This window comes from Genypterus blacodes, unplaced genomic scaffold (genome assembly GCF_046128005.1).
Source record: "Genypterus blacodes isolate CSIRO-AG114 ecotype Tasmania unplaced genomic scaffold, CSIRO-AGI_Gbla_v1 ptg000061l_1, whole genome shotgun sequence".
Classification (NCBI taxonomy): domain Eukaryota; kingdom Metazoa; phylum Chordata; class Actinopteri; order Ophidiiformes; family Ophidiidae; genus Genypterus; species Genypterus blacodes.
Genome location: NW_027466873.1, coordinates 1988885 through 2013310, shown reverse-complemented (window position 1 = coordinate 2013310; position 24426 = coordinate 1988885). Strand labels below are relative to the sequence as shown.

The 24426-nt window shown below is 44.5% G+C and overlaps 4 protein-coding genes across 6 annotated transcripts; 3 read left to right on the top strand and 1 right to left on the bottom strand.

The window, feature by feature from the left end:
- The first annotated feature begins 351 nt into the window (after positions 1-351).
- ggt1a (gamma-glutamyltransferase 1a) lies at positions 352-8207 on the top strand. Its single transcript, XM_076154219.1, has 12 exons — positions 352-722; positions 818-948; positions 2701-2790; positions 3358-3550; positions 3709-3869; positions 4037-4186; positions 5143-5279; positions 5527-5714; positions 5927-6054; positions 6311-6423; positions 6499-6612; positions 7022-8207. The coding sequence occupies exons 1-12, from the start codon at positions 550-552 to the stop codon at positions 7166-7168; spliced, it is 1725 nt and encodes a 574-aa protein (XP_076010334.1). The 5' UTR covers positions 352-549; the 3' UTR covers positions 7169-8207.
- A 1848-nt stretch (positions 8208-10055) lies between these two features.
- Positions 10056-15403, bottom strand: anapc5 (anaphase promoting complex subunit 5). Its single transcript, XM_076154267.1, has 17 exons — positions 14691-15403; positions 14519-14598; positions 14186-14295; positions 13847-14090; positions 13455-13521; positions 13143-13244; positions 12873-13063; positions 12713-12794; positions 12503-12595; positions 12233-12414; positions 11898-12033; positions 11717-11791; positions 11392-11513; positions 11187-11294; positions 10936-11083; positions 10472-10634; positions 10056-10357 (listed from the first exon to the last, which is right to left on the bottom strand). The coding sequence occupies exons 1-17, from the start codon at positions 14886-14888 to the stop codon at positions 10146-10148; spliced, it is 2313 nt and encodes a 770-aa protein (XP_076010382.1). The 5' UTR covers positions 14889-15403; the 3' UTR covers positions 10056-10145.
- Positions 15404-15713: 310 nt separating this feature from the next.
- Positions 15714-17616, top strand: gig2p (grass carp reovirus (GCRV)-induced gene 2p). The gene is made up of 2 exons (XM_076154268.1): positions 15714-15860; positions 16315-17616. Exon 2 carries the CDS (start codon positions 16339-16341, stop codon positions 17002-17004), a length of 666 nt encoding a protein of 221 aa, XP_076010383.1. The 5' UTR covers positions 15714-15860; positions 16315-16338; the 3' UTR covers positions 17005-17616.
- Positions 17617-17825: 209 nt separating this feature from the next.
- rnf34a (ring finger protein 34a) lies at positions 17826-24371 on the top strand. Of its 3 annotated transcripts, none has more exons than XM_076154043.1 (8): positions 17826-17982; positions 18969-19183; positions 20002-20388; positions 20753-20815; positions 21508-21709; positions 21800-21829; positions 22001-22042; positions 22623-24371. In XM_076154043.1, the coding sequence occupies exons 2-8, from the start codon at positions 18980-18982 to the stop codon at positions 22808-22810; spliced, it is 1116 nt and encodes a 371-aa protein (XP_076010158.1). In that variant the 5' UTR covers positions 17826-17982; positions 18969-18979; the 3' UTR covers positions 22811-24371. The 3 variants fall into 3 exon arrangements, with proteins under 3 accessions (XP_076010158.1, XP_076010157.1, XP_076010159.1); XM_076154042.1 differs by having other exon boundaries at positions 18965-19183; XM_076154044.1 differs by lacking the exon at positions 22001-22042 and having other exon boundaries at positions 18965-19183.
- The last annotated feature ends 55 nt before the right edge of the window (positions 24372-24426 follow it).

Sequence of the window (24426 nt, the reverse complement as noted above, 5' to 3'; positions counted from 1 at the left end):
CTACAGAACTACTTGTTTATGCGCTTGTCTCACACTCTTTCATGGTGTGTGTGATGTGCAGGCGTTGTGTGGCTCATGGGGTGCTATCTTCAATATAAAAAATTCTGCAAAAAAAGACAAGTTTCAGTCACAGTGACATGGCGTGTTCTTCAGTGACAAACAAAAAATGTGGCAGCATAACATCACCATGTGGCACCTTAACTGTTACACCATGACCTCATGTGATGACCCAGCACCAATAAGTGAAGCTGACACACTGCTGACACTGTTATTAGTGACAAACACTGTGCTTAACAGCCAAACTGCTTCTTTTCTTGTCTTATCTTGTCTAGTTTGCTTCCTCCTGTCTATGCCTTTAGATGTGTCGGCTCAAATCAGATGTACAGCAGTACGGGATTGTTTTAGTCAAGTCACATTTGGTGAGTGCAGTTACCGCTCTCCCAAGAAGAAAGTAGTGCCAATCTGACGTCTTGAGCAAATAACACTTTTTTCTGCAGGTGGAGAGTTGAACGATTGTGTTTGGCTGGGTTGAATTTCCCAGGCAGGCCAATGGTACGGAAAACCCTACTTGCTGGGTTGGTGGTCCTCGTGGTGCTTGTGGTGAGCCTGCTCCTCGGGGTGTTCATGGGCTTGAGGACGGAAAATGCACCTCTAACCTCAGATCATCTCTACTCAAAAGCTGCTGTGGCTTCTGATGCCGGGAAGTGTTCTGAAGTCGGCAGGTGAGTTGTACACATGATGGTGGATCATTAGTTGCCTGAAGCAATTTCATTCAAAGAGTGACACAGCTTCTAGAAATGTCTTTGTGCTTTTAAAGGGACATTCTGAAGAAGAATGGCACAGCTGTGGATGCTTCTATTGCTGCCTTGCTATGTATTGGTCTTATGAATGCTCACAGCATGGGCATTGGTGGCGGTCTCTACTTTGTCATCTACAATGCCTCCACAGGTAAGTGTGCGTGTCTTTAGAATCTGCCATTTGGAGCACCCACACTGAGCACTGTGCTCTTTCAGTTCTTGTCATGTAGTATATTTATATGTATTCGTATTCTAATGTGATAAAAGAAAAGAGTGCATTTTTTTTTTTTTTTTTTTTTGCAATTTGTTTTTATTGAAGCAGATATTGTTCATGACATTGTGCATACAGGTGAAGGGAATTTTGGAGATCATTTTTTATATAGAAAGAGGGGAAAGAGGAGAGAGAGAGGTAGAGAGAAGGGAGGCAGGTTGTGATATCCCTACTATTGTAGTTGAACTTTATTCATAGACCCTGAGGTAAAATACAAGTGGGCTGGAGTTGCAATGAAGTCATAGGGTACATACAGAACTTACAGGATGATGTCAAACAGCAATGTAGGTTAGAACAAATCGCATCATAGGTTGTGATAGAGAGAGAGAGAGAGATAGGGGAGAAACAAACAGGAAATGAAAAAAACCAAAGAGATGGCATCCCGCCCCGAAACCCCACCCAACCCCACATTAATACAACTCCGCATTCACACACCCCCGTCCTGGACTGCCTGAAATGCAAAATAAAATGATAAAATAAAATAAGAAGGATCTGATCTGTGTTCTGGTAATCAGTCACTGGTCTGGCATAGCCTGTAGATCTGTGAAATAGGAGAGAAAAGGTTGCCATCTCTGATAGAATTTATCAGTGTGGAGGGGTGAGGGATTTCCAATGTAGGAGCAGGCGTCGCCTGGCAAGCAAAGAGGTGAACATGATGATTTCCTTTTGTGGGGTGTTAAAACGGTTTAGGTCATACGGAGTACCGAAGATGGCAATATAAGGGGAGGGTTGAATTTGTATTCCCAATATGGTGGACAGTGTGTTGAAGTAACCCGCCCAGTAGTTGAGGAGCCTGGGGCAAAGAAAAAACATGTGGCTTATGTTACAGTTAGGCATCGAATATCGATTACAATTGTCATCTACGTCTGTATACATTTCGGCCAATCTGGATTAAGAAAGTGGACCCTGTGCACGACCTTGAACTGGATAAGAGCGAGACGGGCACAGGATGAGGCAGCATGCAGGTTGCGTATGATATCGTCCCACCAATCTATGTCCAGATGGAGTTCGAGTTCAGTCTCCCAAGCAGCCCGTGTTTTCGAGATAGATAGGTCCCCGAGGTCCAGAATACGGCTTTAAATCTCAGATATAGTCCCACTTGGGGGAGTCCTGAACGATAGCAGGTCTTCCCACATGAGTTGAGGGGGAGGGGAGGGGAAGTTTTAGAATTGGCTGCAGGCAAAGTGTCTGATTTGCAAGTACCTAAATAATTGGTTAGCAGGTAGTCTGAGTTGAGTTGACAGCTTGGAGAAGCAGAGTGCATTTTTTTACAGACCATGTAAACACCATTATCAAATTGAAATTGCCACAAATCGCTGCTGTTATATTAAGAGTAACAGACATAGATTTTGTGACTGTAAGATACTTTCATTCAAGCACCATATTCAAACTGCTGGCACTCTCAAATGAGCATGACACTATAGGCATCAACCACATCTCAGTTACCTATATTGTCTGACACTATTAAAGGTTTATTTACATTCTTTGGAACATGGACAGAAAACGGCCATGGTCAGTTATATTTAGGCTGAACGAGCACCAATCCAGCAGGCTTGAGGTCACGGGAAATCTTGGAATAACAAAAATAGGCTCATAAAAAGGTGTGCTTTCTCTTCATTTTCTGCTCCACAGGGAAGGTGGAAACCATCGACGCTAGAGAGACGGCACCCATGAATGCCACCGAAGACATGTTTGGCAATGACACCCAGCTTTCTCATAAAGGTACCAACAGGCTTCTGGAGGCTGTTTCCATGGCTTCAGACACACTCAAGGCAACGTGATAGATGCCTAACGCAGGCCATGTGCAGTTGGTCTGGAGGAATACAAATCCACTTGTTATTGAAAACATGAGGCAGGCCATGTTTTGTTTATGTTCATGTTAGATGCTTCAAAGGTAAACTCGACCTGACCTGGTCTGTAATTGTTACATCCTAATGCATGCATGCAGCCATGATGAGCCATGGTCATAACTCCAAAAGCCTCACTGGTTGAAATCTGAGAGAGGAGTAATTTCAACATTTTGCTATAGAATTCTGTTATTTGAAGAGTGGGAATGTGCATTTGGTATCAGTTCAAAAGGCCACAGCAGCACCTAGTGTACAGTGATGTCACCATAAAACATCTTATCGGTCTGGAATAAACAAACAAAATTATAGATGACCTATAATTATTAAAGGTAACAAAGAAGTGTAACCAATAAAGCTCTGCACTGTTTGTATTCTGTATTAAATCATACTTGTTTCAGAGTCTGCAGTCTGTAGCCGTCACATTGTTTTTTCTACTTGACAGCTGGTCTGTCCATAGCTATTCCTGGGGAAATCCGTGGTTATGAGATGGCACACAAGAGACACGGCAGGCTACCGTGGAGAGAACTGTTTGAGCCGAGCATTGCGTTGGCTCGTGATGGCTTCCCCATAAGCAAAGCCTTGGCTAATGCCATCCTCCACAAGAAAGACTTCATTCAAGCAGATGCCAACATGTGGTGAGGCTATAGCGTTTAATAATGTAGGCTGTAATTACACTTCAAATCCTGATTATTTTTTTACATGAAAATAATGAATCAGCCCTGCTACTAAAATTAATTTTCCACAGATTTGTGGATTTAATTGGTTTTCATCTGTTCTTGTTCTTCTCTTCCAGTGAAGTGTTTTGTGATTCTCAAAAAAACATCCTGAAGGAGAATGATATTGTCAGATTTCTGAAACTAGCAGACACATACCAAAGAATAGCAGAGGAGGGACCTGATGTGTTTTATAACGGGATGATGGCACAGAGCATAATTGAAGACATCCAGGCAGCAGGTCGCCCTTTCTCTTTCAGTATTTCCTGTAAAGATACATGTAGAAATAGATGGTGACTGAGTCCTGTACTCAAAATAAGTCATTACAGAAAAACTGCAAATGGGACTCTTAAATGGATCATTGTTCTCCCTATTAGATTAATTTCTACTTTTCCGTGGTCATTCCAGGTGGGATTATCACCTTAGATGACTTGCTGGAGTACCAGCCTGTGCTGAATGAAAATCCTCTGAAGCTGAATGTTGGAGAATACACCGTGCATGTTCCAGACGCCCCCTCCGGTGGCCCTGTGCTGGCACTCATACTCAACATAGTGGATGGTGAGCAGATTGGTCAAGTGCTTGTGCAACCCTGCAAAGGCTGCCAGGATTCCCTGGGTCATCCCTAGAATCTTTCTTTGTCTGTTATGCAAGCAAAAACAGATCTGCTGTTCAGTCCTGCTCGGCAACTTGAATTCACCATCAGTGCCCCATCTGCTTAGCACAGACTCGTCAGTCACATGTATGATTATGTGACCATATCAAGCTTATCCATCATTTATTTGAAAATGAAGGATAAGCTTGATATGGTCACCTAAATCTGTTCTCATAGATTCATATGACAAATAAGAGCAGTGATTGATAAGTTGCGAGCCTAACTAAATATAACAGCCTAACTGAGCTAGGCTGTTATATTTTTTGTCAGGTTAATAACATTCATTAGGTGATTTTGTTCATCAACTGCATTTGAGTTTGTCATTAAAACTAGAACAAATTCCAGAGATATGCAAGTGAGCAGTACCATATGGGCAAACTTGGCCAATGTGCAGTCATTTTTACTCGCTGGCTGGGAACGGGTCCAGTGCTCACACTACTCACCTTATTTGGCCCCTAAGACTTTAGATGGAACCTGCTTTGCCTCCAATCATGATTACATATCAGCTTGGGACCTCTAGACGGTGAAAAAAAGGACGTCTATGAAACTGGGATAAACTGGGATGTTTGCCAAGATGGAAGGGAATTATGTTGAAAAATTAATAACTGCAACACCTCTGAGCTAGATTGCCAAATGCTGGGCTCATAACTTATTAATTGCGCTCCGTATTTGCTGGAAGGGCTCATGTTGCCATTTGACTTGAGAAGGAATGTACAGCTGTGTGTAATGACCTGCCATCACTGTGGTGTTGTCTGAAATAGACCTTTTACCCAATGATTGAGAAACCTAATTACCTGACTATAGTTTGGGAAAATGTGATTCTTTTCAAAGTTCAGAAGCATTTTTCTGTGGACGTTTCCAGGCTACAACTTCACAGACACCAGCGTCTCCACGGCAGAGAAAAAGACTCTGACATACCATCGCATCATAGAGGCTTTCCGCTTTGCTTATGCCAAGAGGAGCAGCCTCGGGGATCCACGTTATCTCAATATTACCGATGTGAGAACCTTTCAGTTTTAATATCATTCAGACCTCCTGCTCATTTTCAACAAAACCCAGCATCCAGCACAGACACAGTCCTCCCTCTCCTCATGGCCTCTGCCTTCGCATCTCTGAAGTCTGGGCGTGAAAAAACAAACATGTCTCATTTAAATTTCATGTCGCGTTATCTGTTATTACAAAGGACAGGATGAGCACTCTGCCTTTGTTTACCTCTGCTCAGCCGCTGATTATTTGTTCTCCACAGCTCATCCACAACATGACCTCAGACTTCTTTGCTGACGGCATAAGGGGTAAAATTACAGATGACACTACCCAACCAGACAGCTACTACCAGCCAGAATATTATGTCCCAGACAACCACGGGACAGCTCACCTATCGATTATAGCTGAGGATGGAAGCGCCGTGGCAGCCACCAGCACCATTAATTTCTAGTGAGTTTCAATGTTTTGTCCCAACAGGTCTAAACATATAGAATAAAGTGAGGCTTTGGGAAATTCCTTCCTTCAGAATAATGTTTACACTTTCCTGGATGTCCAAAGGCTTTCCTACTGCTATACGGTCATAACTTTCCTTAAGCCATAAATGATCATGTCAATTCCAGCATTAATTTCAGTATTCACTCAAATCTGTTTTGTTTTCTCAGCTTTGGTTCCAGAGTCATGTCTCCATCAACCGGCATCATTTTTAATAATCAAATGGAAGACTTCAGCTCACCGTACATGAGTGATGGCTTTGGGACCCCTCCATCACCAAACAACTTCATACAACCAGGTGTAACTAGAATGAATACTCAATTACTGTGCAAATCTCTGGTTTGGTGATTTGGTGATTTGTCTTTTAAAAACATTCTACTTGTAAAGGTGAATTAGGACAGTTGCACTTGAAATACAATGGTTGTACAGTTGAGTTTGGGGCAGATGGTGTTTTACTATCAACCTGGCCCACATTTTGCTGTATTCTGTCATGTGGATGTGAAGGCATCACACGGTAGCAATGGCCCACTGACCCCTTCATTTGTCCCTTGCAGGCAAGAGGCCGCTGTCTTCCATTTGTCCTACCATCATCTTCGACAACAAAAACAAAGTGAAAATGGTTGTCGGAGCATCTGGAGGCACCAGAATCCCCACAGCGACCGCCTTAGTAAGGGTGATTGATTCAGAAGTGTGTCTCTCTACGTAAGGTTGTTCAAGCTTGATATCTTTCTTTTCCCTGCAGGTCATTTTAAACTCTTTGTTCTTCAACTACGACCTAAAGAAATCTGTGACAGAGCCTCGAGTTCACAATCAGCTCAACCCTAACATTACGGAGGTGGAGCTGGGCTTTGAAACGGTATGTCACACACACAGAGAGGCGTTAAAAACTGTGATCACAAACAATACTATGATTAAAGTTTCTGCACATTATACACTTACTATTACATGCTGATGATGAAAGAGTGATCCAAAGCACCACAAATTTCCTCCTTAAGACTTACTCATTTCAGATTCAACCAGCGTCCTTCCCAGCCTTTCATTCCACAGAAACATTGTGTTTTCCCAGAAGCCAATGCCACCCAACCAAAACAATGTTTAAATGTATTTCCTCTATGATACAATTAGAAAGATAAATAACTAAAATGATTTCTATATTATTGTCCATCCCATGAAATGAGACACATTTCACTCTGATGACGATGATGATGATTATGATGATGATGATGATGATGATGATGATGATGATGATGATGATGATGTTGCAGAGTGTCTTGGAGGGTCTTATACAGAAGAACCACGTCACACAGCTGCTGAGTATTCCAGGCTCGGTGGTCCAGGCAGTGGTCCGGCAGGGCGAGCGTCTCTCTGCAGCGTCTGACCCCAGGAAAGGGGGACACCCTGCGGGATACTGAATGCCTCAAGTCTTCCTCTTGTCCTCTGAGGAGTACAAGTGGGACATAACTCAGTTTTGATGCCTCTTTATTCTGCATTTATTTATTATTTTTGCAGCATTCATTTGTGTTTTGAAGTAAAATAAGAAAAGCCTACTACAATGCATTTTGATATTAAGTAGTATTGGAAAAATAGGCCAGTAATTATCAATAAGAAGACAAATGATGATACTGTGATCGCAACAAAAAGGTTCTTAGGCTTCATAAGTATGATTTGATGATAAATCTGGGTGGATGGTGATTGTCTCTGTCTCTGGGAAAATATTCAGTCAATATGTAAATAATTAGATCACTAATTAGTCTGCCAATGTCTCAGATTCTATTCAATTCTGTGGCTCCGGTCAACCTCATATTACCTCCATTTTTGTTGTTTGGTTAAAGGGTGAAAGGCATTTTTGAACGCTCAATGTTTTATATCAAGTATAGGTTAAGTGAATGTATAGTGTATGCTGAAAATACATTTGCAGATATATTTTTCTAAACATGCATTGTTCTTATGCCTTGTTTGTTACCAGGGTAGTTATTTAACATTTTGAACCAAGATGTTATTTTTACCTTTACCTGGACTTACTGACTTTTCTATTCTATTCAGCAGACGTTTAAGCTAATATATGATTCACATGCCTTCTCAGGACGTTTGGTGCAGCAACTCTTACACTGAATCCAGCCCTCGGGGTGTTTCTTCTACCTTTCATATACCATAACACATCCCGATGGCTGAATCTGAGTCTCGTTTGTTCCTCAGAGTTTTTCTAGCACATGATATTATGTGAAATACATTTTAAAAGGGTACATAAACATTCCAATCAGACCCAAAGCTTCTCGTGGGAGCAGACTTTCGCTTTTCCTATTATTGTTACTATTGCTGTGACTCAACTCTGAAACTAAATAACACACAGGGAGAGAAAGATTCTCTTTTAATGTATGACAGACAGACAGACACAATTTACTCCCTAACAGCTTTGCCTGAATATGTGAAAATGGCACAAATACAATTAAAGCTCACACTGCTCACTGACTCTGTGTGATCTTTGTCTCTGCTGACTTTTGCTAAGCTGCTGCACCTCCAGTTTGTGGAGGAAAATGCTCGGAGGAAAATGACTGAAAAGGTTTGTGAAACTTATACACTGTATATGTGTTGTGTTGCACATCACCGGGATATTATGTTAACTGATAATAAAATAATTCCAGTATATGTGCGAGTAAAATCGAGTAAGCAGTGACAACAACTTCTTAAAGAGGAAAGAAAAATTGTAAAACTCCACTCAAAAAGAGTAAAAAGCATCTTATTACTTTTGCGTTAACTGCCTGTCTATAGACATGACTTCTAGTTTCCCCTCTGGTTCATATTCTAATGACCTCTGTCACCCTGAAGTGACTCTGAACACATAAACAAGCAGGTACAAAGGCAATGACTTCATGCAACATTTACACAGAAAATGTTTTCTCAATGAGGTGGATGTATCTACGCAGCCAGCCCATGAGAGGACAAATTTTGGGCGTTTATACTTCAGTGGAGAGGAATGCTGAGAGGGTTGGGACAGATGGTAACATTCACTCTCTGCACATAATTCATGTTCTTGCGTCAGAGTAACTGCAATGTATTAATAGAAAGCAATGGCTTGATAGGTTTGTAATGCACCATCAGCCCAAAATGTAATGTTATCAGATAAAATAGGTCTCATAAATTGTGTCAGATTAAAGTGGCACAGAGATATCTGGTATTATGCCATCGCACGACTCTTACATTAAAAATGTGCCCGTAATGGAGGGAAATGCTTCACCTCTGGATTCCTGCTTCATCAGTATTCCCCTGGTGAAATATGAATCATCCAGGCCGCTGGAACACATTCATCTCCTGGCTAACTGTGATATTACCTTCATTCATCACAAAGCGGAGGGTAAATGAGCTCCACCCTGACAGCTCAGGACAAACTTTTAGCTTTTTCTGCTGGCAAATGCCTCACCACCCGGGACGGTTGCTGTGCTGCAGGTTATCAAACGACATCCTTGTACAGTGGCAGGACATCATCGAGGTATAATAAAGTGTTATTTCACCACCAACTGTTCTTATGAGAGTTTCATGAATAATTCTATTGACCTCAAGCACAGTTTTAAAGACTCAAGATGATGTGGTGGTGGTGGTGGATAGAGTTACAGGTAGTTAGATGCCTTAGGGACTTCCTTCAGCTGAACAAATCAATATCAGAGGTCCTCTGATTTGACCCCCAAGCCAATAGAGTCCATCTCAATTACAGGAGCCCCAGCATACTTTTTGTTACTCATAGATCTCATTGGCTAATTGCCCCAAAAAAGTCCTGAGCTGCCTTGAAAGTCTAATATTCTCCCTCCATTACTCCAGGGGGACATGCTGATGTCGGCGTGTAATAGAAGGGCATAAACATTTCCACAAAGTACAAAGTGAGTGAGGGAGGATTTGGATGACATTCCCTGTGGGGAACTGTTTCACTCAGAAGAACATTCTGTATAAATAACAAGTCTGTATAATGTGTTTCTCATTTACTGTCAGGCATTCTGCCTATAATCTAGGAATCATATTTGCCTCTAAAGCAAGAGTGTGTGAGCTCAGACCATTTTATATTGATAATGATAAACAGATTTCTGAGGTTAAGCAGCAGGAGCTTTTGATAAGAAGAGTCACACCTTCTTTATTTGGGAATATATTTTACAGCTCCACAGACAACATTTCTAAATATTTGTAAATAAAATACTTCAGTAATAACAAGAGAGGAGTGCAGCTCTTCACTGCCATCTAGGGGTGAGGAGCAGTGACTCAGCTCAAATGTAGAACGGTGCTAACAGAGACGATGAAGACCAGGGTGCACTCTACAAAGTTTTATTAATATAATTTTAACAAACAAGGGGTTGTGTTTTAAATGTCTATGAAGTTATTTAATTCTGGACAAAGTGGAGGCAGTCAGAGTTGCATGGACACCGGCGGCGCTGGCGTCTGCAGCTCCTGGTCCAGCAGGCGAAAGAGCATGGCGCTTTTGTTGCACTGTGAGGTTTGTCCGAGACAACGGTGGATGTGAGCCTGCAGGTAGTGGACGTCCCGCAACCGCTCCTTACAGCTCAGCATGGAGAAATACGCTGCTGCCTCGTCCAGTGTGTCCACAGCCAATCGCAGAGCTGCAGGGAGGCGCAGGGACACACAGGGACAACAGGAGGCGTAAACAGACGCTGCACAGCCAAACAGCAATATGAGACAGTCATCAGTGTTTGGCAGGGGGCCAGAGGTGTTACCTGCTTGTCCTTGCTGGTTTGGCTTGAGCCCAGTCACAGCCATCTGACAGCGGGCTGTGAGCAGCAGGGCTCGGCCTTTATCCATGACGGAGCCGTGGGCCAAGATGGGCTCGATGGCCTCATGCAGGACGCTGAGAGCCTGCTCAGGAACCCCCAGCATCAGCTGCAGAGAGAAGGGAAATAAATGGAACCAAACACATTCTGACATCTGCGCTATTTTCAGTTTGTATACACAGCAACCAAACAGGCTTTCAAAGTCTGCATGCATGCAAAGCAGGGAGGAACATTTCAATGTTTTGATAGCGGGAAACTAATTTGACCTTAACCTGAAGCCTAACGGGTCAAATTTAAATACCACAAAGCCTGACTGCTACAAACAGGATCTTTAAAAAGACCTTTAAAAAGAGATTTTGAGAATCAAGTCGCAATATTTAGCGAGAATAAGTAGATAAGTAGTGACTGACCTGAGTGAAGACCAGGTGAAGGAAAGTCTCTGATGCCAGCGCCTGTAGGTGGTGCTGTCGAGCCAAAGCCAAGGCCTGAAGGAGGAAAGGAAGGGCTGTGGAGAAGCCTGAGGACTCCCAGTGGAGCTCAGCGGTGGACAGCATAACTCTGTACGAGACATACAGACGGAGTCAAAATAATGAGTCAGACAACAGGTGATCAGGTTATCAATAAAGCTGATTAGAACCAAACTGTGGAAGCTGCCACCTACCTGATCACCGTCTCTGTACATTTGGTCTTCTCACAGTGCACCTGCAGTCGCTGTAAGATGCCGTACGCCTCCGTGGTTCGGTTGAGGGCCTTCAGCACTTGAGCTTTCCTGTTGACAAACGGATAAAGGCGCAATGTGAATCAAGCATGTGGGCGAAGGGGGAGTGAAGGAGACGTGAAGGAGACGTGAAGGAAACTCTGTTTACCTATATAGACCCTCCGTCTTGTGTAGGGCAGCGATGGCTGTGACAAGCGGCTCTGCCAGATGGTATTTCCCTTCATTCATGTGCCTCTCAAACTGGATTTTCAGCTCGCACAGCATCCAGAGCTGATTTGGAAAATTAAGAAAGACGGATTTGTTTTCCCCACAAGGAAAAGTTACATTTCCTGCCGGAGGATTAACTTTTTATAGACGTTAATAGTAAGAAAAAATAACTCGGTAAGTAATGTGTCAATAAGTGCCAAATCATACATATTTCATCATATGGTCACACTGAGCTGATTAGAGAATGATCTGATGGAGGTATGCACCTTGGCGTGGAGCGAGTGAGGAGGAAACTGATCTTTGAGGTGCTGGAGGATCTCAGAAACAGCTCCGTACAGGCCCTGCCACACATGAGGAGAGAGTGGGGTTAAGCCGGCCGCCGTTAAGCAGATGGGATCGACTCCCCCGCCCCCGGTTCTGGGACCAAACGGAATCAAGACGGGTTACCTGCTCTGCGTGCAGCTCGGCCAGGTGGCACAGAGCCACTGCGAACGCCTCCGTGTTGTTCTGCTGGACGCCGAAGTTGACGGGCTCCAGGCTGTTGATGTTGAGGAGCAGCTGGGCCTGCTGCACTGCCATGGTGCTGCACGGCGAAGAGGAGCACACACAGGGTCACAACTGTGTTCTTTCCCTCTTTTCCCCCCCGATGTTTCCCTCCCTTTCAGTCTTGCCTAAAGTGATCACCTCTACTTTGTTTGCCGCAGGTCAAACAACAGATCTGACATGTTTGGAGGAGGTTGTGTCTGATGTGTGTTTCACCGTGACAAGATGAAGAGCCTCACCTCTTGCCGTACATCCTCCATATGGACGTGGTCTGTGCCAGGCTGATCTCGATCAGCTCCGACAGGCTGTGCTTCCAGTGCAGGATGTCCGTGTCCTTCAGCGCGTCCATCAGTTTGTGGGCTGTCTTGCCCTGCGTCGCCCCCTGCTGGACCAACGACTGAATGCCCAGAGATGCCAAGTACTGAAGAAAAGAGGAAACGTGAAGAAGTGAAGAAGGAAACGCAGCTGCTTCTTTTTTTTTTTTTTTAGAGGGCTCGTGTCTCACTCACCGGTAGACAGAAATGAGCGGCCATCTTCACCGAGTCCTCAGTTAGCACGGTGCTGTCGGACCCCTTCATCTGCTCCAGCGTGTAAAGCCAACTCTGAAACGAGACGACAAAGGCAGAAGAGAGAGAGTGGGACACCGTGACTTCAGACGCCGCATGGTGAAGTCAAATATCAAATATAATATAAAGCAGAAACAAGAAACATTTTTTTACCAGACAATGCTGTAGGCACACGTGATCGTTGGACTCCTGCGCTATGCGGATGGCTTCCTGTAGCGCCAGATCAGCCTGCTGACTGAAAATGTGACACCATAAGCGCTATATACAGTTATGTATCTGTAACTGTTGATAAGACACCAGCATTGGTACTCACTAGTGACCAAAGCGGCAGTGCAGGCTGGCCAGGTTCAGAGCAGCGTAACGGAGGCTCCGCCCGTAGCCTTCATCCCCGTTGCTCTTCCCCTCGTTACCGGACAAGATGAGGCGGTCAAAGTAGTGCAAGAGAGTGTGAGTGGAGAGGAAGATGTCCTGGACTCGCATGCTGTTCAGGTAGTTGAGATAATGCTGAGGAGAGAGGGAAGGAAGTGATGAAGGAGAAGAGGCGCATATGATGAAGAGCGAGGAGACGGCCGCAAGTCCTCACCGCCTCGGCAAAGTCGGGGTTGAACTTCAGCATGTTGTTGAGCTCGTCCTGCAGCGCGGCCGGCTTTAGGGATTTGTTCTCGTCGTTCTTCAGCAGGTACGCCTGCGGGGAGAGAGAGAGAGAGAGTTTCTGAGAGTGATCGCACAGACTCTGACCCTTGGACTTGTGAATAGGTTTAAAGGTTTGTCTGCTCCTTCTCTACTCTGCTGTAGTGTTACTCTATTGGGAACGTAGGATGGCTCATACATTCATGTCTCCATCTCAGATTGTGAGCGTGGCCCTCTTGACTTCACCCTCAGTCGCCACACTCACCTGCCTTGCTAAAAAGTACTCTGCTTGTTTTTGGGACAGCGGACCGCGGCTTGGAGCGTCATCATTTCTAATCCAGAGACAAGACAAAGAATCATCATCAGACATAGAATCATGGGAAACGTCTTTGTCTTTCCTTTGTGCCTCCTGTCTGGGAGGCAGTGGCTCAGTGGGTAGAGCTTCCGCTTGGGAACCGGAGGGTTGCCGGTTCGAGCCCCTGCCAAGGTGCCCCTGAGCAAGGCACCGAACCCTCAATTGCTCCCCCCTCTGCGAAGGGTGGTAACTGTAATGTAAGTCGCTTTGGATAAAAGCGTCTGCCAAATGATCGTAATGTAATGTAATGTAATGTAATGTAATGTCTTCCTTGGCGATTTTACGCAAACCACATCACCAACCGAAGGTCTGACTCCTGCAGCGGTGTGTCCAGCTCCTCTCTGTCCGTCCTGTCCCCGACGGTGTCCTCCGTGCTGGTGAGGTCCATGTCCAAGTCGTCTGCGACCAGCGCCGGCACGCCAACCTGCCCGTCCGTGGGTTTGGCGTAGTGACTGTGGTAGTAGTGCTGCAGGGACTTGTACAGCTTGTACACCTGACTGAAGGACAGCTTGTTGTAGGCCAGGAGCATGTGTCTCATAAAAAGACCTGAAACACCACAAACACACACAGGTGAGGCTTTGATCCACTGTGGATCTCTCAAGCATCGTTACCCGACTGTCACATGATGTGTGTGAACTCACCCACAACACTGGTTTTGTAAGCCTCCGAATCAAATGCAGTGAAGGGAGTGGGAAGAGTGGAAAAGAAGTATTCCATGTCCTTCAGCTCTCCATCAGCCATTTCATGAAGCCTTTAAAGACAAATAAACAAGAATGTGGACGAGGGACCATATTGTCAATTTAAATGTACTGTTGCTTCGTTTCTTCCTTTCTTCGCATTTTCCATTTAGTCTCATATGTAATTTTAATGTCTTTTCGTGCCTTTGAATAGCCTTTATGTCTGAGTGATGCTATATAAACAAACTGAACCCATATAGAAATCAACTCAAAGTGTGTGTGAGTGCAGCAGCAGACCTGAGTTTGACAGCATATGCAGTCTGAGGGCAGCATTCCTCCACAGTCTTTAGGAACTGACCCAGACTCAGATCGGAACCCTGAGGAGACGGAACACAAACCCAGGATGAGACATGTGCTGTCCCACAGAGCACACACACAAACACACACGCAAGTTAGAACAGAGACCGACCTGTTGCAGCGGCAGGATGAGTTTATTGAGCCTCCTCCTCTCCGGCAGGGTGATCTTAGAAGCGGTCATCTCGTACAGCAGAGCCAGGACAGAGATCTTATACGGCGTCACCCAGTCTTTGATGCCAAACACGTTAGCATGGACGACCCCGTTCGTCATCATCGGGTTGAAATACAAACTCTCATGCACGCTGGCCATCTTTTACAGGCTTTCAGGCTATAGCGATGAAATAAAAATGATTCTGCGTCTACATTCGGTAGGGAGAAACGCAAAATAAGTCGAGTCAGTGTGCAGCTTACAGCCTCTGTTAGCTAACTTTAGCCGGCTAGCATAACAGGTTTATGTCCCGTAAGGAAAGCCACAAAACATCAGTGGCCGTTCTAATTCAAGCTACAGATCAGATGTCTCACTTATGTCCGTACGATTGATGCGCAACTTGTTTAACATGTTTATAAAATAACTCTTCACTTCAAAACGCCCTCCTTCTGTCCACTGTGATGTACGTCACATTTTGCGCCAGTACTGACTGTCGAAAACAGATAAATAGAACCAAGCGTCGCTGCTTGCCGTTCGATTAAGTAGTTTGTGCTATTTTGATTTAATTTTGATTAAAATACATTTTTATTTGCATTTCATCAAGGGGTGCTTATCATTGTGGTTATTTTATTATTCATAAGATCTTAGGGTTAGGTTTAGCGTCCATCTCGCGGGGAATCAGCACTGTATTCAACTAGGCGACGTGAAAACCAGGAAACAGCGCCAAAGTGGTCATCGATATATCACACCCAAAGTGATTTAGAACTTCCACTGGGAATACATGTATAATTTATTATCACACTTGGTGAAGGAAAACTAATTTAAACAACAAAGGTTTGGCTTTCATGAGTTTACTTTTTGATGTAATACAATATCATTTGACCGTGGATGTCATTAAGGAAATTGAGACGCCCCGTATCTGACTAAAGATTCGGCGTCATATATTCTTTATTGTTTTCGAACAAAAAACAACGAGGCTGCACAAAGAAGTGAAGTTATAGGGTTAATACAACTTCTTCCTGAAGCCGATCACTGATTAAAATAAAAATAAATAAAAAACGAAACTGAGCGCAAACTACGGAACTGAAAGTGAAAACTGTTGGCGGACAGAGGATCAACTGCTGACTTACTGAGGTACGGTCCTTTTACGAATAACGACCGAATTACATAGATTTCTACGATAAATAATGTAAACGATCTATGATTAGTACTGACTGGTCAATGAAGCTGTATAATATTACACTAGGATGTAAGTAGGTACCATCACGTTGTGGTTTCATCGAGGACAAGCTATGCCTTGTTGACACAGACAGCGAAATGGAAGCTTGGCTATACTGTATATATTGATGTTGGTATTCTATTCATTAACAGTACGGACCAGCTCATTTTCTGACTAATGCGTCTCATCACTCATCAATAAATGACTAATTTATCTTTATCTCGAGTTTGAGAGCACATCAGTGGGTTATCTTTAAGTCTGAAAACTGCCTCTATATGCAAAAATATATAACATGGTCACTTTAAGAAAGACTCACTAACAGCAATATCTATCATCTGTGTAAACAAGATGTCATTGTTTCTGTTTCAGGGCATCTTAATCAACCTTGTCAGGATGTCAGTATCATATTTTGGCTGGGACGTGACATATGATGACGGCTCATCTCAGCTGGGGGGGAGCCAGGCGCCCAAAGACCAGGGTGTCTATACCATGTACCACGGAACCTCAATTGCCAACGCACGGCTTATTATTGCCAATGGCTTTAGGCAGTCATCAGCTGGCATGCTGGGAAAGGGTGTGTACATTAGTCGCCGCATGGGTAAGGCCCAACGTTATCCATTAAGCGGTACTGCCGCCGATCGTGTGGTTCTTAAAGTGCATGCGCGCGTCGGCCGTGTCAAGCGTATTGACAAGGATAACCATCCCATGCAGTATACCTGGAACTCACAGGGCTACGACACTGCCTGGGTGCCCCCTAAATGTGGCATGCTATCTGTGCCCAGCGGCCTAGAGGAGGACTGCGTGTTTGACCCCAAGAGACTGGAGGTTCTGGATGTTGCCATGGCACCAAACACCATCATACAGAATGAGCTTAAACAGCTCATAGCAAATAGTGTCAAAAAAGGAGATGCCAGGCCTGACAGTGGCGCTGGCAATGTGTGTGCACTGTGCAAGAGGAAGACCGTGCAGGGTTCCCCACACAGTACACAGCAGTGTTGGGGTTGTGGGAAAAATATTTGCATTCTCATGACCAGGCATGTCTGTACTGCCAGCGCCTGAGAGGGTGTAAGAGGAAAGTCTGGCTCATGAAGAGTTGGCAACACAGGAATGAGAAGAGGATGCAAATGTATAATGTCTTACTGTGTTTGTGTGTTTGATTTAGAGAAACTAAAGCTGTACTCCAAAGCAATATACTATAAACTCAGGTTCGATAACAGGATCTATCTATCTATCTATCTGTCTGTCTATCTATCTATCTATCTATCTATCTATCTATCTATATTGTAAATGCTGCAACATGATATATTAGTTGGTATTACTGTACTGGTGATGGCTATAACTGATCTACACAATCTTATTATTTTATTAGTAGTATTAATTTTATAAGTTTAGTATAAAGTGAACCATTGTCAAATGTATGATGCATCTGGGTTCAATGTAATCTGCCTGAAATCTACCACATAAACTTCACATTCTCACTCAGGTTTGGGATCAATTGAGATAAACAATGTTTATATTGATGCAAGCAAAATGGCTTTATTGCAGCTCAACCATCCACATATTATTTGGCATGAAGTTTTGAGTTTCTGTATGATTTTATTTTGATGACTGATTTGTTGAGCACCTGAGTAAGAAATGTAAGCCCAATAAATGTCATTGTGACATCCCACACCTTTTAAGAAGTATTTGTTCTATTTGAGTCACTTTTCAACTTCCATTAAATAATTTCATTTCTTGTTTTTAATCTTTGGTATTGTCAACTTGTTCTTACATTAAGTAGCGTCTTTACGTCAATTGGTCTTCGTTGGTAGGGGGTTGTAGTGATTCCGGGAGTCTTTGAACGCAGCATTTCTGGTCTAAGCTATTCCAACAGTCTGTGAACGCAGCTTCTCGGTACTCCCAGAGCTCGGTCAGTTTCTCTCTTTCCTATCCGGTTACGCAGACAACCAGCTCTGCCAAACAAGTGACGCTCGCCGTTGCAATGGTCGCGCCGTCTATCTCGTCTTTCACAGTCAACACGCCGCAGCTGCAATGAAGGTACATCTGTCTCTCCGTAATCTTTGTTCTCGTTTTATTGCTCCGCCGTAGCCCTCAGGTAACGCCAGTCAGCTTTCGTTAGCTAGTGTAGCTTTAGCCCATCAGCTGTAACTGGGGGCTGGCGTTAGCATCGCTAGCCTGTGTAAGCTAACTGAGAAAACGGTGTGGAAATGGAGAAACTCTTGACAGCTGTCAGTCAAAAAAAACGAGCGGGCGGAGATGTGTAATGGAGGCAGTAGGCTGAACCGCTGTGTTTGTGTTGTTTCTCGCTGTATGATTCGTAAATGCCAACTATTAAAAGAAAATATTGAAATTACTGAGCCAACACCATCATCATTTGTTTGGCGGAGTATTACTGTATTAACGCTTTGAGTTATGTTATTACACCCATAGTTTGCTTTTATGTATGTTTCACTCTTGATGAAACGATTCCCATCTGTATTTATGCTGCGTCGCGTTTATTTAAGTTGAATGAATTCCCAGCAGATTTGGCTCATGGAAGGTTTACTAAAGGTTACAGAAACATTCCCTTGGGAATTCAAGAGATGGTGCCTTAAAGGTTTTCCAGGGACTATTTGATATATTTGATAAGGTACGTCCAAAAAGGTCCCATTCATTCACAATCATTCAGTAAACTATTCCCCAGAGGCTCTGTAAATGTTTCATAATGTAACCAAATGGGGAAACTTCCGAGAACATTACAAGGGCAATTACACAGCCACAGGGGAATGTTCTTGGAACCAACTAACTACTCTGGAATGTTCCCAGAAGATTGGTTAAAGGCCAGAATGAATCTTCCCAAATGGGATCCCGTTAGAGAACGTTGTAGGAAGCACACACGCACATACACACACACACTATGAAACCAAATCATGAATCTATGTGTTTGTTTAGTTGAGTTGCTGTGGTGATTTGTCTCTGTCACATTAATGTTTAGGTTCATCAAGGAAAATCTGAAATGTCAATACTTCCTAAATGTCAGGCAGGGGCCTCATCCATGTGGGCTTCATGCTGTGGTTTGCTGAATGAAGTCATGGGTACCGGGGCTGTCAGAGGCCAGCAGCCAGGGTTTGGGGCTGGGGCTGGACCCTTCAGATTTGCCCCCAGCGCAGGATACTCCACATACCCGCCCACCAGCTCAGGGAGTCCCGGTCTTGTATGCAAAGCTTGTGGCCAGGCCTTCTCAGTCTTCAGGAGGAAGGTAGGTGCCTCTCTTGGCTGGGGGGAAAAGGAGGAAGCTTTGCTATGTTGTCATGTGAATAAGATCATACATGTTTGTGTTCACAAGGTTTGGGATGATTGAATCTGATCAATGTGGTTGCCTGACACTTGTTTTCATCTCCTTATCTATCTAACATGATTCTGTTATCGGGGAAAATGTCTCAAAATGACGTCAGGTGTTGTCTTTTGAAAGACAAAGCTGAGTTCTTCCACGAAGCTTTTAAAGTTTGGAGGCCCAGAGGCTCTACAGAAGAGCGACTCTGACTGCTGATTCTCACAGTTGAATCTATTTAGGCTGAGTGAAATTGAAGCGCTAAAAATGGCTTGCTTTAATCTACACCTAGAGGCAATCCATTTTGAGGGAAGCTGTTGTCATTCTAGTTGATTGCAGACAGATGGACAACATACTGCTCATGGCGAGTGCTGGTGTTGTTATGTGGCAGACAGAACCCTGAGCTTCATCTGCTCATCGTGCCACAGTGCAAAGTCTGCTCCCACAACATGCATCTCTTACTGTTTGATGCAGAAACGGGCTTCCTCCTGTGTGTGTGTGTGTGTGTGTGTGTGTGTGTGTGTGTGTGTGTGTGTGTGTGTGTGTGTGTGTGTGTGTGTGTGTGTGTGTGTGTGTGTGTGTGTGTGTGTGTGTGTGTGTGTGTGTGTGTGTGTGTGTGTGTGTGTGTGTGTGTGTGTGAGTGAGGTAGAGCAGATGTGGCTGACATGCAGTAACAGTGTGCTGGTGGTCATATGCTTCCCACTTGAATGACTCTTAACTGTCATTTCTCTCTTTTTCTCCCTCAGTATATTTGCTGTGACTGTAAGAAGAGCTTCTGCTCTCTCTGCTCCGTGCTTCAGGGGAATCTGCGCATTTGTTCCACATGTCATTTACTGAAGGCCACAGCCTTCCAACGGCCGCGCCTCATGCGTCTACGGGTCAGAGACCTGCGGCAGTACCTGCTGCTGCGCAACGTACCCACTGACACCTGCAGGGAGAAGGAGGATCTGGTGGACCTGGTGCTCTGTCACCAAGGCATCGAGGAAGAACGGGACCCCGAAAGGGGCAGCATCAACTCCCGCACCCTGTACACCACGACTCCTTCCACCACACACTCTGCCTCAGAGCTGTCTACTTTTGCCGCTTCACAGGAGGAACCACTCAGCAGGAGTGACAGCTCTGATAACAACCAGGTCAGGAATTTAAACCTCGCTATATACAAATTTAATAGCGTGCATCAAACAGAAGCTTTTCTTAATACCTGTCAAGATGTTGGCCTGTTTTCCTACCTGTCATTGCTGTCGCATCATAAGTGGCTCTGAAAGGGAATCTCAGCTCCAAGCAGCCTGATGGCTATAAATACTTGTACCTGCCCTGCTTATGGAGCTGTAATCTTTTCTATGAATGGAAGGTGACGAGTATTGTTGTTCCAAAGGTATGAATGGAGCTGCTGAGATGTGGCTAATCTTAATCCCTGCCTGTCTGGGCCAAGGCAGACAGGCTGGTCTTAGCAGGAAGTGCACAGTGATGGATGTTTTCACTTTTGTTGTGTTGCAGGAAATTGGCGAAACCACCTCAGTGTCGCTCCTCAACCTGGACGCCAGTGAACACACACCTGAGGTGATCTGTGCACCACTCTAATGCTTCCTGCTGATTTCAATGTAAAACCAATTGTAATTGCAAAACGTATTTCAGCTCTGATCCTGGACAGTATGATTGCATTGAGGGACAAACCTGATGTCGCAGCATTATATATTACACATAGGTTTGTGTTGCTGCAGTTTTTGTGAGGCAGCAGCAGAAGTAGTAGTGTGGAGATGGTAATGCTTAGGTTGCTAAATGTGTATCGAACAAAAAGAAACGAGGGAAAAAGGATTTGTTGGCCTGGTAACGGCACAGCACGTGTTGTGGAGCAGCCTTCCTGAAACTCCTTTCTCTGGCTGCAGAAATCTGCTGTGTCTTGCAAAATGGAAATTGTAGCTGGCAACTTTGAAAGAGATTTCATTAAACGGGACAGGATAGATCTTTAATGAGTTCTTGATAAACCTGTGCCACCGTCGCCACAACAGACGGGCGATTCTGGGGCAGCGTGGTCAGTGTGTGAGTCCACCCAGGGTCGGTGTAAATATTTCATTACTCTTCGCAGAATCCAGGGCCCCAATTTATTTATTTTTCTCCTGAGATTGCATTTTAAATTATTCAACATAAGGATTAAACTTGCAAAGATTCATCAGAGGAATCATCTCCACCACTTAATCCATAGCTAATCCTGACGACGTCCAATCCCGTGTGTTGTTTTGCGGCTGATTCAGGCGAGTCCTCAGGCGCGACGCAGGGCCAGGGCGTCTCTGGAGGACATCTCCAGTTTAAGGGACGTGGAGGGCCTGTCTGTCCGGCAGCTGAAGGAAATTCTGGCCAGGAACTTTGTCAATTATTCAGGGTGCTGCGAGAAGTGGGAGCTGGTGGAGCGCGTCAGCCGGCTCTACAGAGAGACGGAGGAAAACAGGAAGTCACGTGGGTATTGTGTTTGACGCTCAGAGAGAGAGAGAGAGTGTGTGTGTGTGTGTACTTGTAATGGTTAATTTCTTTCTTTCTTTCTTTCAGTGGACAATGTGAGCCATGCTTTAACTACAGGTAAGCCACTTGACTGCTTGTCACTTCCTGTTTTTTAACCATAGAAACACAAAGCCTAGGTTTCGTTTCATGCTGTGCGATGTGCAGCCGCTCTCTCGACACATACAGGCCTCAGTCAGGTGACTCTCGAGTTGATTAAGTTTCTCTCGCTTTACTCCCGCCATATTGAAGTGGTGGCCTTCCCCCCTCCTCTTCGCAACGGTGCAATCGGAGGTAAGGCTGAGGAATTGCTCTCCCACCATTAACCGTGGTGGCACAAACCATCTGTGACCGTCTGCCTCCATTGTCCAAACATCATCACACCCTCTCCTCCTCTGTGTTCACCGTGACGTAGAGACTTTACAATCCACACAGCCCAACAAGTGTTAGAGCTCGGATCAGTGCGACAGGAAACGCAACATTCCACGTTTCAGCTTTGTTTCACCTTTGTTTCCTTCAGTCGTCTATTCCTCCCTCCGTGTTTCCTTCAGACAAGCTTTCTTTCTCAGGCGTGTTTCATCTCCACATTTCAGTGTTTGCAGCTCATTAGGAAGTGAAGTCTGTTGCCTGTTATTATTCAGTCCCTCACCCTCATGCTGCCACTAGATGTCATTGAGACATCTGTTTCAAAAACCGTTATCAGACATTAATGTTTTTCCTAAATCTGCATGACTACAGTGAGGATGAATGGTGCATGGTGCTTCCTCCTCATGCGTCACATCACCACATCGTGCTGCATGCATGTTGCGTTCTTGTGAGCTTCCCACACTGATCCCTCTCTCTCGCGTGTGTGTTACCTTGCTCCCTCTCGCAGTCGGGGAAAAGGGACCGCTGACGATCAACGACGACAACCTGTGCAGGATCTGCATGGACGCCACCATCGACTGCGTCCTGCTGGAGTGCGGCCACATGGTCACCTGCACCAAGTGCGGCAAGAGGATGAACGAGTGTCCCATCTGCAGGCAGTACGTGGTCAGGGCCGTGCACGTCTTCAAGTCCTAATGCGCCACGCCCCCACAACCTGCAGCTGCTCAGATCAGCCACGCTGCTCATCACCATCCATCACCTTTCAGCTCACAGAGGACTCATTTCTGGATCTTTCTGTGTTTTTATTCTCCCAAAATTCAATTATTTGCACATAGAAATAATGGAACCGTTTTTCAAAGAATTGGACTCCACAGTTTCCCCCCGGGTGTGGAATCATTCCTCAACTCAACATATCTACAGTCAAGGCTCATTCCTCCAAGCATTAAAGTGTGTGTGTGTGTGTGTGTGTGTGTGTGTGTGTGTGTGTGTGTGTGTGTGTGTGTGTGTGTGTGTGTGTGTGTGTGTGTGTGTGTGTGTGTGTGTGTGTGTGTGTGTGTGTGTGTGTGTGTGTGTGTGTGTGTGTGTGTGTGTTTTTTATTCCCCCACCATGACCCTTAAGTTGCGTTTCTTGCTTTGCGACATAAACGAGGTGGGGAGCAGCTCATCTTCTTCTTTTGGTGGCGGGAAACGGAAAGACAATTCAAACAAGCTGCCCATGATGCACGCAGAGCTCCTCCTAACATCTCTGTGATCTAATAATACTCATAATGTTTACCTGCTGACTGATCAATAGCGAGGCCTGTACGTTTGTTAGTAACACTGAGGAAGGAGGAGCACTGAATGCGGAGGTGCCATGTGATGATGCATTTACGCCCCGATTACGCTTCTCATCCGCTTTTCCCCTCTGCTGTGTGTTAGTTTGTGTATGTGTGTGTGTGTGTCTCACACTCACTGCAGACGTTGATGTCCTGAGGGGTATCATGTCCTCACCGGGGCCCTCATAGCATTTAGTTTCCTCCAGTTTCATATTGAGGTGATGGATGTATGATGGTTGGGTTTGTTCCATGTTTGTCATGGCAGCAGCAGCAGCAGCCATGAGAGAGGAGAACCGGTGCTAATTCACTCAAACAACTTCCCGTTTCGCAGTCCAACGGTGGATGTGATCATCTGAATGTGTTCTTTCTGTTGTCGTGTGTCGTTGGGAGTGGAATCAAGTGTCTTAATGCGTTGGGTTGATTTTAATTCATGTAGCTGTAATGTAAAGAACTTACTTATTAAAAAATGTAACTACCAGTTTACTGATACTGTGGTATAGAAAGTATATAGAGATGACTTGCTGTACAGTTGCATATAATGACTCATACAAGATGTATAAATCTATATTTTTTTCCATTTGATTTAAATTGTGGAATATCAGATGGTTTTTTTGGGTTTGTTTATTATGTAAAGTGGTTTGAAATCTGTTTTTATTTGCTTAGATTTGCTTGAAGTGTTGGCCCCTCCAGGGAGAACCAGAGCATGAAATCAAGCCCCGTCGATCCTCTTCCTCTTGCTTGTGTAGAGACGTTCAGCTCTGTGCTGTACTAAAGAGAGTCAACATTGCTGCTATTACAGTCCCATGCAATCAACAGCAGTAAGCGGATTAGGTTGCACAGTTCTTAGCCAGGGTGTGATTGTGTGCAAGTTTTGGTCTTTATATTGGGAATGTTTTTATTTTGGTAATTAAAGATTTGAATTAAAGTCTTGTTTTTCTACACTGGTGCATCATTAGCTGTGTCTCTTTACTGGTTTGGATGAAGAGGAGCCCTGAA